The sequence below is a fragment of the Fukomys damarensis genome, unplaced genomic scaffold, assembly GCF_012274545.1.
Source record: "Fukomys damarensis isolate Sample0158 unplaced genomic scaffold, DMR_v1.0_HiC HiC_scaffold_27, whole genome shotgun sequence".
Classification (NCBI taxonomy): Eukaryota; Metazoa; Chordata; class Mammalia; order Rodentia; family Bathyergidae; genus Fukomys; species Fukomys damarensis.
In genome coordinates this window covers 1296796-1313843 of record NW_022900939.1, presented here as the reverse complement: position 1 = coordinate 1313843, position 17048 = coordinate 1296796, and the positions used below count along the sequence as shown (strand labels likewise).

At 41.8% G+C, this 17048-nt stretch overlaps 1 protein-coding gene across 8 annotated transcripts; it reads left to right on the top strand.

Moving 5' to 3' along the window:
• The first annotated feature begins 3210 nt into the window (after nt 1-3210).
• Nucleotides 3211-15305, top strand: LOC104868319 (membrane-spanning 4-domains subfamily A member 12-like). 8 transcript variants are annotated; one of them, XM_010633062.3, is made up of 8 exons: nt 3216-3515; nt 4243-4562; nt 4761-4856; nt 7661-7804; nt 8614-8670; nt 11613-11732; nt 12587-12702; nt 15144-15220. In XM_010633062.3, coding segments are annotated over exons 3-8 (486 nt in total). In that variant the 5' UTR covers nt 3216-3515; nt 4243-4562; nt 4761-4808; the 3' UTR covers nt 15145-15220. The 8 variants fall into 8 exon arrangements, with proteins under 8 accessions (XP_010631368.1, XP_010631364.1, XP_010631363.1 ...); XM_010633061.2 differs by lacking the exon at nt 15144-15220 and adding an exon at nt 14740-15059 and having other exon boundaries at nt 4243-4554; XM_010633063.3 differs by having other exon boundaries at nt 3217-3515; nt 4434-4554.
• The last annotated feature ends 1743 nt before the right edge of the window (nt 15306-17048 follow it).

Genomic DNA, 17048 nt, shown 5'->3' with positions numbered 1-17048 from the left:
ATTAACAAATTGCTACAATTATTTGTTAGGATACACAGTATAAAAAGATAAAAATTGTGACACCAAAAACTTAGAAAATTGATGGAACGGAGTAAAAGTATAGAGGGTTTTCATTTGATGAGTTACAATTTTATCGATTTTAAATACCCTGTTATGTTTTGGGCAAATCTTACATTTTTGTGTATATTGTACCTTCTTAACTGCAAAGCAAAACCTACATGGTATGTTTAAGTTTTTTGTGTTTAATTTTTTGTTTTTAATATTTAATTTTTTTTTACTATCACAGTAAAAGATATTGCCATGAATCTCCCTCAGAATATTCACCCTTGCTTCAAATGCGATTTCAAAATTACATTTATCCCATTGTCCTTGCCCCATTCTGAAGCAGCTCTGGAGTCCTCTTCCATGAGTGTCTTCAGTTGCATTGTTGTGGCCGCCTCAATGTCCTGAATTGATGCAAAACTTCAACCTTTCATGGTCATTTTAACTTTGGGAAAGAGCCGAAAGTAACATGGTGCCAGTGAAAAAGGTGGATGTGGACACAGCATCACGGTCCCAGGAGCCCATTCTTCTACTGGACGGTGCTCCGAGCAGCTTTCACTGTATTTTCTATCACACCTTGTAAAGAGATGAAAAGGGATTTGGATGATTTGAGAAGATGTGGCTAGAAATCATTGGTCAAAAAGGAAGGCAATTAAGAATGAAAAGATACACAAGGCCAGCTCTGCCTTATTGGTCTTGTTAAGATTTCACGAAAACAGAGAAATTTTGAACTAGAAGGATGAGAAGGGGAAAGAGCTTTTTAACACAGTGAAAAGTCTAGAATAGCACCACCCAAGAGAAATATAATATGAACCACATATGTAATTTTAAAGTTTCCTAGTAGCCACCCTAGGATAATAAATGAAAAATAAAAAGTTAACTTAGTTTTAATAATTAGTTTATAAAATGACCTGTGTCAGAAAATGTACCCTCTATTCTTCCCACCAAGAAGTCTTCCTGAACTCAAAAAAATAAGACCCCACCCCACTAAATATAAAGACCCGATTCAAAAATGGGCAACTGAAATGAACAGACATTTCTCGGATAAAGAAGTAAAAGCAGCAAATAAATATATGAAAAAATGTTCCACATCACTGGTCATTAGAGAGATGCAGATGAAAACAACACTGAGAGTCCACCTCACCCCAGAAAGAATGGCTGCTATCAAGAAATCAACCAACAAATGCTGGTGGGGGTGTGGGGAGAAAGGAACCCTTCTCCATTGTTGGTGGGAGTGCAGACTGGTGCAACCACTGTGGAAATCAATATGGAGATACCTCAAAGAACTAGGATTAGAGGACCCATTTGACCCAGCTATTCTTCTGCTGGGTGTCTTCCCAAAAGAATTAAAAGAATCATACCACAGTGATATATGCTCACCCATGTTTATAGCAGCACACTTTGAAATAGCTAAAACGTGGAAACAGCTCAATTGCACAGCAGCTGGAAGCTGGAAAAAGAAGATGTGGTTTTTCTATAAAATGGAATACTACTCGGCCATAAAGAATGAGAAACTAGACTCATTTATAGCTAAATGGATGCATATTGAGAAATAAATAGGACACATGTGAATAAATACCAAATAGTTTCTCTAGTGTGAAAAGCTAAAAGTGTAAATAAGATTCAAATTATATAATTGATAATGTGAAATAGGAAGAAAGGGGCTAATGGAGTAAGGGAAATGGGAGGAATCGGGAAAAAGTATGAAGGGAAAAGAAAAATATGAGAAAAGGAAAAAATGGAAAAATCTTTGTAAACGGAAGGGTGGGGGGTGAAGGGAGGCCAGGGGAATGGGGAAAAAATAAGAACCAAGATACATCACGTAAAAAGGTACAAGATCCCAATGATGAATGTAACCATACTGTGTATACCTAAAATGTACAGTAAACTTAATGAAAACAACGAGCTCCTCCCGGAGTGGAAAGCTGGGTTTCAGGCCACGGAGATGAAACATCCTGTGAAAAGCCGAGCACATCCCTGGACAGTGCGCAAGGGCAGGCAGAGTCCAGAGGACTCCGCGTCTTCCTGCCTCCGTCTCATCTCAACAGGCGGCTTCAGCTTGTTCTTTGCTGGGTTATTCTCACCAGCATATAAAGCTATTATCATTTCTCCTGTAAAACAACCTCTGAACTCTATTTCTGCCTCGACATATGACTACACTTCTTTCCTTTAAAAGCAAAATCTATTTGTCTATCTGCCTTATCCCCAAATGGTCACCCCCACTGGCTCTGGAACCCATTCTTGTTGGGACCCAGCCTCCATCTCTTCAGAACTTTGGCATCACCCTAGCCCCTCAGGGAGATCCTGGGCGTATTGCTTCCTGGACTCTGCAGATTTGCTCACCTCTCGGAACACAGCTCTGCCCCTCGGCTGGATCCTGCTCATTTCCCCAACGTCCTGGCCCACAGGGTGACAGCTCCGGACACACAGTGGCGCTCGGCAGTACCTTGTTCCGCAGTCACGGCGTGAGAACACCTGCGCAGGCCCTCACGGCCAACCTTGGGACTGTGGTGTAAATGAGGAGCTCGGCAGTGATCTTTAAGTCACTCGAGCACTTCTACTGTACCAGACACTGCACCCACAATGTTTGAAGGCTTTAAAAAAGGGGTGAAAGATGTACACAGTCTGAAAACGCCTGCTGCCATCCAGTGCGGACAATGTATCTAAAAGTGCACGTTGACTTAGTTCAATCGTCTTACACATTTCATGTGTTCTTTGGCCAATTAGTCTGGCTTCCAACCCGCATATATGACAATTAACTCTATAAGGCCAATTCCCTACAGTGAATGAGATCATCATGTCCTGCAAACATGTGCTGATAAAAGTCAAAAGAATAAAAATTAAATTTTAAAAGAAGAGTTCCCCTTGGCACCTGGCTTCGTGGAGAGGTTTCTGTTGTCTCGGTGTCGGGACCCGATTCTAGCAGATGTGAAGCTGACTCGGAACCTGACTTCAGTCAGAGCGCAGGAGGTGCAGGCAATGAGCAACCGTCTCGTCTCCCTGGGGTTGGACCGCGGGGAGGGAACAAGGAGGGCCCAGGTTTGAGCAGAGCTTGCTTCAATCCTGCCGTGGGGGAGCCGGCTCCGCACTTGTCTCCCAGGGCCCCCCGCAGCTCGTGCCTGGCCCCGCGCGCCCCGCACAGCCTTGGGTGGCGTTGGGACCACGAGGGCTATGCGAGACTGTTGGAGGAGGCGGCGCCCACCGGGCAGGAGCTTCCACCAGGGACTAGGAGATCTGGGGCAAAGGGCACTACCTGTAAGGTCACGCCCTTCTGACCCTGCGATCCAGTCAGCGTAGAAACCCATGGCTCGGTGTGGACCGCACGGAGAACAGGCCCTGCAGCACTACTTCCGCTGGAGCTCGGGTCGGTTCCTTCTGTTTGCTTCCCAGTAACAGTACTGCAGGAGTTTCCTGCTGCAGAGAAAGGAGGCTTGGAGAGAGTAAACGCCGCAGCCTCGGTCACACAGGAACTGGTAAGATCCAAACTCTAGTCCGTTAAACTCTTTCCACTCTACTCTCCTGTTACAAGTTCCTCGCTTTTGAGCATCCGTAAATATCCCAAGGGGCGATTTAAACCTTAACAAGTAGTGGTTCCTATAAAGAGAAGGAAAAGTTCTTAAGTGAAATATATGAAGACAAGATCTGGACTCTAGATGTGAGGGTAGGCAGTGTCTGAGGGAGAAGCAAAGGTCCTGAGACAGCAGAGACTGAGGAGGGGGCACAGGTGGGGAACCAAGGCCATCAGACACCTAAATAAACGAGCATTTCAGTTGCCATAAACAGAAACTGCCTCCTACTAGTTTTAGCAAAACTAAAGCTAGTCATTGCATTCTTTGTGATCGATGATTGCATAAGTACATAATGCGCAGAAGGTCAACCAGATTTCCAAATAAACTGGCCTAGGAGCTGGCACCATCGAAGGGTGGGGAGCTCAGCTCCTTCTCCCCATCTGTGGTTCCCTGAATGTCCTCTAAAAACTCCCTCCCCCGCCATCCTGTCAGCTGGTGCAGAGCAGGGCAGGGCCACAGCTCCTGTGTTTGTGTCTCTGGGTGGCAGTGCAGCCTGCACAGTGTGGGCAGAGGCTTGGGTCCCTGTAACGTGAACCCCGAGTGCAGCAATGTCAGAGCAAGTGTCCTGGCCCGCGTGACACACACGTCTACCTTGTCCCACTCAGCTCTGATCTGGGAACCGTGTTCACAGGTGTGAAGGATGGACACTCTACGGAGGGCAGTACTAGGAGTTACCCAGAACAGCAAGGGCCTCCACAGCTGTGAGGACAGAGATCTGTGAGCCACGACTGTTCATGGGCTAAACACCCACTTTGCTTTCATATCGGCCTCCCCGCCTCTCCTGCAGCTGTCCCAGGTGTGCACCCCAGACTCTTCCCACAGGCACCCTTGAGCCAGGACTGAACTCAGGAAGTAGCAGCAGCAAGCAGTGGAGTCAACCGGGGTGACCAAACTCCGGAGTTTTCCTGCCTGGGACAGCCACGGTATCAGCTGTGGCCTACAGGTTAGCAAGTGAGCAAAACATTTTGAGAAGTACATGTTGGATTTTGTCAAAATAACAATGTCGGTGGCTTGGTTAACAAACATCTCTTGGGGGACTGTAAAGAATGAGAAATGGGCAGTGTAGAATTAGACTCCCTCTGAGGTAAACCTAAAGGTACCTTGTCCAAGACGTCATTAATACTAATTTGTCTCCATATTCTCTTACAGAAGAGAAAAACCATTAATCTCCTCATCTCTGCTGTACCTTAGCGAAAAATGCCACAGAATCAGATACTGATAAAAGAGGAAATGAGAATATTAGGGGTAAGAACTAAATGCTACTGAAGTGAATAAGTAACTGTAGTGTCAGTTTCTAAATATATAAGGGAGGAAGCTCTGCCATGGGCTCCCCAAATGCAGCAGGGTTAGAGGAAGTATCCTGCAAGGCTTATAAAGCAGCTATGTTTCCCACCTGAGGCCAGAGCGCACAAGCTATATATTGAAGTTAAATAAAGTAGAAACCGTGCATCTATCTTTTATTTTTAAATAACCCAGCACCATCACAACCTGTTCTTCATTTTAGAAAATATGCACAGAGCCTGAAATGGACAGAAAAATCTCTTTTTCTAGCTATAAATCATTTCACCCTCAGCTGACTTCACCTTAAATTCAATGGTCAGATTGTAAGAACTACATTCATAGCAGGTGCAGGTCACAAGACACTGTGGACAGTGGTCACCGTAGCATTATATTCAACATGCCACCGTTCCCCAGGCCACGTCAGTAGCCACAGCAGGTATCCACCTTCATGACGAGATGATTCTATTATCCATCATGCTGCTGGGTGACAGCCCACATCAGGAGCTGAATCAGGAGTATTAAGATTCATCGTAGTGGGCTGGGGATGTAGCTCAGTGGTGCTGCCACCTGCCTCAAAAGCACAAGGACCTGAGTTCGATCCCCAGTACCCCCCAAAAAAATACATTCACTGTAGAAAATTCCAAAAACTCAAGGGATAGGGCTGGTCCTAGAACTAACAAATGAGTTCAACAAGGTCACAGGATGCACCATCAATACACAATCAATTCAAGCAAGATCAGTAATAACATGGATTGTATTTCTGTATGATAATAATTAACATGTAGAAATCAGCATTTTAGAGCCAGGGATTTAGCTCAGTGTTGCCGCCACCTGCCTCACAAGCACAAGGACCCAAGTTGGATCCCTGGTACCAAAAAAAAAGGAAGAAGAAGAAATCAGTATTTTCAATAAAATACTATTTGCAATCACTCAAAAAATTACTTAGGTATACATATAACAAAAAATATACAGGACTTATAGATCTAAAGCTACAAAATACTGATGAAAGAATTCCAAGTGGGTTACATAAATGAAAACATATGTTTGTGGATCACAAAACTCAACATAGCAAAGATGTCGCATCTCCCCAAATTGGCATATAGATTTGTCACAGTTCCTAGTGATATCTTTTTGGATGTCGACGTTAACAAGATTATCTAAAATTTATATAGATCAACTAGAGAACTAGAACATCTGGTTTATTGAAAAAAGAACAGTAAACATGAAAAATATCACACTACTTAATTTTAAGATATTATGCAGCTACAGTTATCGAGTGTGATATTGTTCTACTAAGAGACAGAAAAATGAAACACAATGCAGACCAGAAGGTGCACAAAACTTCTGATAAAAGTAAATCACTGAAGGAAGGGCAGTTTTCTCAACAAACTGGAGAGCCATTGGTTAAAAAGAGAGAAAGAGAAAACTTTAAGTTTCCCACCTTATATAAAAATTCATTCGCAGGGGGAAAGTTAATTCAAAGTGGATCATAGATATAAATATTAAATGTAAAAGTATAACACTTTGAGAAGGAAGCACAGGAGAAAACATTTGGCACCTAGTGAAGAGTCCCAGGCATGACACTGAAGCACAATCTATCCACGCAAGGAAAAACCCACACATTTTATTTAAACACGATTGTTTTAAGAAAGGGTCTGATAGGGAGATGAAATTGGGGTTCTGTGTGGGAGACAATACTTGCACAGCACTTATCTGACAAAGGATTTATAGCTGGAATATTAGATTTTAAAATTCTCAAAACTCAGTATTAAAAAACCCACAAATGATCCAGTTTTCAAGTCAGCAAGAGAGACAGAAACAGTTCACTGAAGAAGGCATAGATGGCAAATGAGCGCCTAGAAAATACTCAATATCGTTAGCCACCAAATACTCGAAAACAGATTATGATGAGCTATTTCTGCTCAACTATTAAAAACTACTAACATCAGGAATAGTGACTATGCCAAGTGCGGGACTGTGACCTATAAAAATGGTACAGCCACTCAGGAAAACAGTAGGACAGTTTCTGTAAACACCAACCCTGTGCTTCCCACTAAACTCAGCAAATGCTCTCCTGGGCATTTATTCCAATTACGCGATACCTACAGAGACAGTGACATAAGACTATCACAGCATCTCTGTAATACCTCTAAACCGGAAACTTCAGAATTTCACTTATGAAAATCTAGTCACAGATACCATAGGACGCCACTCAGAAATGAAAACAGAACAAACAGTGTTGATACACAGAGCAACTTGATGGATCTCAAGGGTTTTATGCTGAGTGAAAAAAAGCCAATCTCAGGGCCAGGGATTTAGCTCAATGGTTCCACCACCTGCCTTGGAAGTGCAAGGTCCCAAGTTCAATTCCAAGGACCAAAAAAAGCCGGTCTCAAAAGATGCCTAGTAAGTTGCTCCATTCATCCAACATTCTCAGAACAACAGAAGTACAGGTGGAAAGCAGAGTGGTGGCCACCAGGAGTCCAGGGTGTTGCGGGGAGACTGACAGTGAAGGCACAGCACGGCGTCTTTGTGAATGGGGTAGTTCTGGGTCTCCGTCGTGTTGGACACATGCATGTGGCACACACCTGTACACACACGTACATCAGAGCCAGCTTCCTCCTCCTGATACTGTGCACTAGGCGTGCAGGATGCAGTGATACTTTGGGGCCGTCACCTTGATATGCCTTGGCACTTTCTCGATGCGCATTCTTCCAAGAGCCAGACTGGCTCAGGAAGTGATTCACAACCGTGTTCTTCTCCCCCAGGCCATACAGATAATGAACGGCCTGATTATTCAGTTCCTGGGAACCATTTGGGGATACCTGCTCATCTCGCAAACAACTGCACTGCTTTCTGTCTATATTCCTATCGTAACTCTCGTGGGATACCCATTTTGGTCAACTTTAACTGTGAGTAAATAATCCAGCTCCTGAGAGCTGTTCATTCACTCCTTAATTACATTTGATGTCTATTTGTAAGCCAGGCAGCATGCTGGAGAAAGAACACCAAAATACATAATCTCCATTCTCAAGCAACCTGCTCTTAGGTGTAGTTGGAAAGAACTGAACCAATAGGAAAAAGACCTTAGATTCCTATCAGTGATCTTCTTTCTTAAGAAGAGTCTGCTTTGGTAAAAGACTACTTTCTGCATTAGCAGCAATGGTAACATGCCCAAGAGGCATTTTGAGAAAACAGAAAATGTCTGATGACTGCCCCATTGCCCACATATGAGTAGAATTTATTTTGCCAATGAGACAAGTAGGATAAGAAAGCACAATTGCTGAGGAAATGATGGAAGATACAGATCTTTCATTAAAAAATGGAACCTTTGCACTACATTGGTCCAAAAAGGATTTGATCAAACTGAACAGAGACATATACTGTTACTGTGCCTGATGGAAGGGTGACAATGTGTCCATGTCCCTAAATGAGGACATTCTTGAAGGAAGGATATTTTGGTAGGTGATGGGTCACTACCTCCACCACTACCTCCCAAAGGAAACGTGGCAATAATAATGGTGATGATGATGATAAGTCACTTGTGGCCAGAGATGTCAGAGCTTTCCCCAGCTCGGTAAACTCTTGAATTATTTCACTGAGTTCCTCAGGGTTCCACTGAAAAGATGGCGTGATATTCGTCAGCATTGCAGGACTCTCCTGCCCTGTAAGCTTTTTACAGACACAGCCGAGTTTTAACAAATGTTGTCTTTGTTTCCAGTTCATCTTCTCAGGAGCCTTTACAGTAGTAATGCAGAAGAGGCCTTCACTGTACACGGTAAGTAGAATACTTGTAGCTGGTCCCAAACAGTTTCAACTGACAATAAGAGGAAAGTCAGTGAGGAGTCGGCATTATCTCAGAGCCGCTAGAAATCTCAAATTTTGGGGAGGATAGATATTTAAAATACTTTTAAATGTTAGTTTCTGCATTTTCATCCACAATAAAAGTACATACCACAGTTACTGAAACATTTGCTGGATTTCATTAGTTATCAAAGTAATACAGGAACTGTTCAGGACAATTTAGGAAGTGCATCCATAAGTTAAACTCACGTATGACAAGTTAATGCAGACTGAAATGTCAGCCGTGGCCAGGGATGTAGTGCAGTGGTAGAGAAGTTCTTCACAGCCTGTGCAGACCCCGGGCTTCGATCCTCAGCACCACAGGGAAACGTCTGCCGTGACGTGGAAGTGGGGCTAGCTCAGAATGACCCAATGTCGATTACTACCATCTTCTCTTTTCCCCCTTTCTGGCTTTCTGGCATGTTTAAGAACTTTTCCCTGGAGGATAAGAGAGGGTATGAAAAGAGAAGTAGGGCATGGACGCCTCCCAGTGGACGGAATCATTATGTACTGCAAACAGGGACTGGTGAAAAATCGAAAAGAGAACTTCGAACTGTTACGATAAAAACTGTGAACGGTGCTGTGAAGAGGGACCACACCGACTCCCTTCAGAACGCGGAGACTTTTGTGGTGATAGCCGCTGACGTGGAAGAATAAGAAGTTAGAATAATTATCTATGTTAACACAAGGAAGTGATAAGTGGGGTGGTGGAGGAAGAACCCTATGAAATGTATTCCCCAAAAGAGGAACAAAGTGGCAGAACAAGTAAAGGCCCTCATTTCAGAAGACTAGAATTTATCCGGAGCCCCAGCAGAAACTGTGAGCCATCCACCCAGGAGATGCTGCTACACCTCAGAAACACAGAAAGGCCCTTCGAGTTTTAATCTGGAGCTGTTCCTGTCTCCTCTGGCTCCTCAGCTCAGCGGCATGGAAGAGCCAGCGATTCGTAACCAGCAGAGACAGCAAACGTCGTTCCACCTCTGCTGTAACCTCCCTTCTGTTCACACTCAGTATTTTGTCTGAGCTTGCGGCTCCCTGAAAAATTACTGTGCCAGGATATTGTGGCTGTTTGTTGGGTCACTGATCTCTGTTTCCACAGCAGTGGTGCGCCTGACTAAGGCTGGAAATTCAGGTGAATAACAGCCTGGTCAGAATGTGTAATAAAATTCTGAAAACAACCTAAAAGCTCTGAGAAGTTCTAGACGAGGTGGTGAGCACAGGTGCCCAGGACTTGTCACCTGCTCCACACCCAGAGCCATGACAACCAGTGGGCAGCTGCACCCGTGAGCCAAGTGGCCCTGGAGCCCCGCGGTGGAGAGACAAGGAGCCATGCAGAACCAGGATGGCAGCACAGAGTGGAGCCTGGCACCCCGGCTGTGGGAGAGTCCACAGACCCCCAAGTCCCTGGATCGAGAAATGGAGCGAGGAACCAGGGATTTAGCTCAGTGATTCCACCGCCTGCCCTGCAAGCACAAGGTCCTGTACCAAAAAAAATACACATATACAAGAAGAAAAGAAACAGAGGGAGAGGGGAACAAGGGGAGGAAAGAGCCTGAGGAAAGAAATGAAGATGTCTGATGTGAAAAACTAAAAGTGTAAATAAGGTTCAAATTATATAACTGATAATGTGAAATAGGAATAAAAGGTCCAAAGGAGTAGGGGAGGTGGAAAGGAAAGAAGGGAAAAGAAAAAACATGAGAAAAGGAAAAAAATAGAAACAAAGTCTCTGTAAATAGGGAAGGGTGGAGGAGGTGAAATGAGGACAGGGGGTGGGGAAGATGAGAACCAAGACACAGCATGTAAAGGCACAAGATTCCAGTGACAAATGTAACTGTGCCGTGCACCTAAATGTACCAGTAACTCAGTGAGAAAAAAGAAACGGAGATGTGTTCTGCACATGCACCAACTCCACACGAGCAATGTGAACGTGATGTACCACAGACATGAACTAGTAAAACAAAGAAGAAACAGTGCCATCTGAGCCTTCTAAAATTATGGTACACTTCAAAAACTAGCAAATTAAATGAGATCCGTGGACAACCTACAATAAAGATTTAGAGAAACATATGTCTTCGTACAGTGGAACAGGTTTCAGAATCCAATGATTTAAACACTCATACTTTAATTTGATTTAGAAACATGTTAGTGCAGACATGGACCAGGAAATAAGTCTAACAGAAGGGTCTCAACAATATTGCACTTATCACCTCCCTGGCCTCAACCGTAAACAAAGGACACAAGAGCAGCAACGTTATAAATAGACCATCTGGAGTACACCACCACGCAGAAACATGGCCTGAATACGCAGTGGGTACTAGAACCATGGAGTTCCCCCTCCACCCTCAAGATAACACCCAAGGATCTAGCGCAAAAGCCTGTACTTTTCCCACAAAATTCTCTGCAATTCACATGCTGGGTCTCCAAAATGAACCATAAAAGCTCCTGAACATCAGCTCTCTGGTAGCCTCGGCTTTGGAGCACTGTGTATTTGCCTACATCGTGAGCAATTTTTCTTTACGTTCTATTCACATTTAGTATACATTTTATCTTCCTTGACTTTTTTGAAAAATTCTTGAAAGCAGAGCACATTTGTTTCCTGCTGCTTTATCAGTTAATGCAGAGCTTGGTTTCTGCAGACCAGAACAGGCATTCGGTAAATTATTTTTAAGCTGAGAAACATACGCATGTTGCAACACAAGTTTCACGATCTCCAAAATTGTTCAGACGCTGGTAAGTATGCAGTTCTGTCAGTTTCTTTACAGATCTTATTGTTCTGGAAGGATCAGAGAGTACAGAGATGTCCTGCCGGGGTGTACGCGCCACAGATGACTGTGAAACCACTCCCAATGGCCGTGTGGCACTGTTTATCTGTTGCAGATATCTTATGCGATCTTGGGGAACATCATCAGCTCCTGCATCGCGGTGCTCGGCCTGCTCTTGCTAATATTTGAGCTTAGTGTAGCTACCTTTTTGGTAGAAACATCTATTTGGCAAATGGTAAGTACCAGGTTCCTGTACCATTCATGGCTTTAGAGTCAGGCATTAAATTATTTGGTGAGTGATCAGTTACTTAAATATGATAGAAGTCGTGGGGTGAGTTTCACCCTTAGTTTAGTCTTCAGCATCTGCACAGATGACAAATGTGATTCAAACCACAGGTCACATTCCTATGCCTGGGGTCACCCAAAACCTCCAGTAATCAAATAAAACTGATTATAAATAGTAATGCAGATATTTTGAGTGAGCAAGCATCCTATTCACCCCTCCCTGCTGCTATGTTACGCAGTAACGCTTCCTCGTCAAACTCAGTTTGTTCCAGATTCACATTTGAACACCAAAAGTTCAAGGACTGAGCATATTTTTCCCATAAGAAATAATGTAAAACCAAATAAGTGGTTCTGAGACCCACAAATTACACGTGTAAATTCATTTTTCCAGAATTTTAACAAACTTTGACATGATTTCTCTCTTACTCTATTGGAGTTATCACAGTTTTCCTCTTAGCTTTACTGCTGGTAAATTTTCTGCTACTAAAGTTCTTTGGCAGAAATCTTTTATCACTCTATCCTCATCCTTAATAATCAGGACTCATTCTCATTGTAATCAAGAACATGCAAAGGAGCTGGGGTGTAATTCAGTAGTAAATTGTTTGCCTGGCTTGGGCAGCACCTTTGATCTGCAGCACCACACACACAAAAAAAAATGTCCAGTTGTTGAAGATAGAAAATATACTAAGTAGTTTTTCTGTTTTTTTTATTCTTGCAATTCTATAATACCTTTATTCTGAAAGTATTTAAATATGAAAAGATCTGTAAGGGGAAAACAAAAATATATTTTCTTTTTGGATATAGAGAAGTGCTAAAATGCTCTCGGGATATTTGTTCCTGTTCACTGCTTTGGAGCTGTTTGTGGCCAGTGTAGCAACCCACTGGGCATACCAAGCAAAAAAGTCAAACCTAAATACATAGTGAGTATCTCACTTCTTCCTTGACGAACAAAAGCTCTTGGGTTCTTTCACAAATCCTATGTGAGCAACTAACATTTTGATATGAATTAAACATAAAGTGTGTTATCACTAGGCTGGGGGTGTAGCTCAGCAGTGGAATGCTTGCCTAGTATTTGCAAGGCCCTGGGTTCAATGCCCAGCACTTCAGAAAAGGAGGGTGTTGTCCTGTGGTAAACTGTGATTGTAGATAGCTGAAAACACTGGGCAGTAATTCTTGTGCATGCACTAAATGAGTCCTTACAATTGAAAACGAACATTCTTCCCTGTATGAAATGTCTTGTATTTACAAGATTTTTGTTTGTTTGTTTGTTTTTGTTGTTTTTTGGGTTTGGGGGGTTTTTGGTACCGGGGATTGAACTCAGGTCCTTGCGCTTGCAAGGCAGGCCACAGAACCGCTGAGCTATATCCCTGGCCCTTTACAAGATGTTTTATGCCTACACCCTCATGAGTGAATATGATAGAAAATGCTGATATATGTTTAGTTCAGCAGATAACTCTCTAGGACAAAAATCATTTTGTAGAAGTTGTTATCAGGCTCAGGGACATGGGAATGCTGAGGTTAATACTCAGAATTTCAAAGAACAACTTGAATGTCAAAGTATAGGAATTTCAGTTTCTTCAGAAATCTAGATTTTGGAGGCACCATCAAGCTGGAAAAGATGATGAAAACCTTTCTTTAGGAGACCTATTTTCTTATTTCCACCACATCTACTACTTCAGAACTAAAGGCAGACATTATCTCCAGTGGACCTTGTCATCACTGAATCAAAAAGCTCTGGTGAAGGATACGTCTACACATTCCCCTTGTGCCCACTCCAGATCATAAGAAGGCATGCGAGGTTAACAGGAAGTAGACTGTGGTTTATCTGCGCATTCTAGACCAGAAGTACCGGGAGGTCTAGGAAACTGCAAACCTCTGCCCATTCTACCTACCATTGCTCACCTCACAAATTTGACCTGGCTTCCTACATAGGTCACAATATCTTTAGATAGCTGTTCTCTCCCTTGATTTTCCCAATTATACCCACATTTCCTCAGTGGGCAGCACCATATGTACACTTACAACTTGGTTAATCACTTGCAAGTGTACAATGGCCCTGGTGCTATATTTCTGTCCTAGACCTTTGAACTGAGTCTCTAGACTCATATTTGCAACTTCTCACAGTGACTTTGATCCAGATGATCCCAATGAAACTCAAATAAAATACAATCACAACCGAACTAATAATCATCTCCCCTGCAATATCATTTCTGTATCTGTTTTCCATTCAGCTGCACCATTATCCACCCGATAGCCCTTGTCAGGGAGCTGAGAAACACTCCCAAATTGAAATAATCTGACAATCTTTCTCACATAGCACACTATGTGTTTCATTTCTGTCCCTTTCTTTCTCTTCCACAATTAAAGTTTAGACAACACAGTATGAGAGCCTGTATTCCAGTGCTGCATTAATTTCTGCAATAATTTAGCCCTAACCTGCTTTCTTGACCTATTTCCCAACACATGCCAACATAAACACTGTTCCAACTGCATCAATTCACCCATTACACCTTCATCCTTCATTTAAACATCCATGATTTAGGTGACCCTCCTAACTTGCAGATAACTTTTCTAAAATAATGACTATTTGCTAAATTTTTTTTTTTTTTTTTTTTTTTTTTTTTTTTTTTTTTTTTTTTTTTTTTTTTTTTTTTTGGTACCGGGGATCGAACTCAGGTCCTTGCACTTGAAAGGCAGAACCACTGAGCTAGATCCCCAGCCCAAAAATTACTATTTGAATTAATCTGATAAAACTGGTGAAGAAACTAGAAGAAATTATCAGATACATTTTTCTTGGATATCTCACTTTCTCTTGATACTCAGAGGCTTTTTTACTGCAAACGTCATTTCCTTTAAAAAAACATGAATTAGATGTCTTGTCACTCTATAGAAATTAGGGCATTAAAAACTTGACACATATATAAATCACTGATTACCTTTCAATAAATTTTCTTTAGGTAAAATTGGAAGCTGAATTTCTATCTGAAGGCATTCAAACTCATAATCTAAAGGAAAAAATTTTGTAGCTCTATTTAAACACAAAGTAAACATATAAATACCCACGTATCATTCTTCGTTCTCCTCTAAACAAAGTGAAAAGCAAAGAATGGATTGAACATATTAGAACATAGCATTTTCTACCCAAACTAGACAGAGCTGAAATGGAAAGAAGAGAAGAAGACTAAGAGGAAGAGAAAAGGAAGGAAATGAAGAAAATAACTTAAAGGCATGTAGTTTTAGGGATCCCAATAATGAGGGAAATCCAATCAGAATGCTTTCCAAAATGCTACTGACAATTCTGTAGTTTTTTTTATTTTAATGTGCATTAATGAGAAATTTACTAACATCTAACTCACCTCAGGTTCATGGCAGACGGGAATCCTTTTCCTACATATTAAAGAGCCATCATGACCTCAGTCAAGAAGGAAGGTTTAGTGGTGAATAAAGAACTCCTTTGTTCAAGAGGCTTCCTGGAAAATGTGATTTAATTAAAGTTATCTGAATATTTCCTTTTGCCTATTTCATTAATAAAACACAATATTGATGAATGTTTTTTTTTCTATGTGGGGAGTTCAGCATAAATTTATTTTATCAGATAAAATGTATCTAAAGCTGAATGGATCTTCTGTGCAGAGAAATTCTATGAACAGCGCATGTTCCTAGGGTAGAATCTATACCTAATACTGATGAAGTGAAATGATGCTAACTCAAGGAAGTCATTTCACTGTGAAAAGGAAATCAGCACATGGGCTGGGGATTTAGCTCAGTGGTTCTGCCGCCTGCCTGGCAAGTGCCAGGTCCTGAATTCAATCCCCAGTACCAAAGAAAAAAGAAAAGAAAAGAAAATCAGCATAAGCTAAAGATAGTTCCACGCCTATGAAGGCAGACAGACACTAAATTTGATGTCTAACATTCCTTTTTTACACACTGTTAAAATATGTAGAGCTTACCTCTAGTAGGAAAGTGTATTACAATTAGCCATGTCTTTATGTAATTGAGACTACTTGAAGGAATGACCACTGAATTTTGGTTTTTTCAGAAAGTCCAATTCCCAAAATGTTACATCCTTTTTGTGCACAATTTTACACATGGATTAATCATGCTTTTAATTTTAAAATCATTTTAGACAAATTATTTTTTAAGAAATGTTCTGTTGCATCTCTAAGAGCTTTCAGTGCTCACCAGCTTACTGTTGACACAATACCTAAGACAAACACTTTACTAAAGAGGAAAGGTTTATTTTGGTTCACAGTTTCAGAGGTTTTCAGTTCATGATTGATTGAAAGTTCTTTCAAAGGAGTTTAACCTTTCCTGTGATGGGTGGGATCTTGTTGATTCCTGAGATGCCCTCAAGTCATCTTTCTTCTTGTTCCTGTACAAAGTAGTTGGTGTCATTTTCAAGTACTAATCTTTTCAGCAGCCATACCTCATTTACTTCCATCTTTATAAGTGGTGCCCTGAGTGCCAACTCAAATTTTTCTGTTCTATCTTTTGTCCTTGATTCTCACTATAAATCTACCACTTGCTATAAAATGAATCTTAGGCTGTCTTGAAATTTCCTCCACCAGATTAATTCATCCACCACCCTTAATCTCACTCAGTCTCCTGTAAATCTTAGGACATGGGCATAATGTAGGTAAATTCTTTGCCAGAATGTAACATGTATGTTTCCAATAGAGTCTTTACTCCTATTTGAGGCTGATCAGACTTCCAATCAACTGAACGAGGGTAAGGTGGCAGGATAACAAAAGATAAGATTTTGACTGCATAAATAGGGGCTCAGGACAGTCAAACTCCTATCAAGCTAAAACACTCTCTCCTGAAGCTTACCACTACTGAACACACAGCTTCTTGATGGGACAAGGTGTGGTACAGGGAACAGTGGAGAGGAGAGCATTGATACTAGCAAGGTCCTAGCAACAAGGGAATAAGACTTCTAGTAGAAACAGATCATTGATTAATGGAAAATTTGTTTTTTCCCATAGATTAATTTCTGCCTCCATAGAAGTTTTGTGTACGAGTCATGTTACCCTTAGCTGCACTATTGTCTTACCATCCAAGACATTGTTGCTTCATAGGTCATTCAGACCTCTGCTGTAACCAGTGGCATGGAGAGTTGCTCCTTTTCCACACACCAAGGCATTGTGGGCTAATAGGCAGGCACAGACTTTTACTATGAAAAGCCAGTTTATGAATTTGTAGCTCACTCGTGGTGCTCTCCATCATACTCCCAACTGAAACTTCCTGAGTCTGGCCTTTATTTTCC

What these genes read in the sequence shown, in the direction of transcription:
- LOC104868319 (XM_010633064.3), top strand. Translation starts at nt 4,809, where the DNA reads ATGCCACAGAATCAGATACTGATAAAAGAGGAAATGAGAATATTAGGG. An exon ending in AGGAAATGAGAATATTAGGG is followed by an intron (nt 4,857 to 7,660) that starts GTAAGAACTAAA and finishes CTTCTCCCCCAG; the next exon opens with GCCATACAGATAATGAACGG. An exon ending in AAACATCTATTTGGCAAATG is followed by an intron (nt 11,733 to 12,586) that starts GTAAGTACCAGG and finishes TTTTGGATATAG; the next exon opens with AGAAGTGCTAAAATGCTCTC.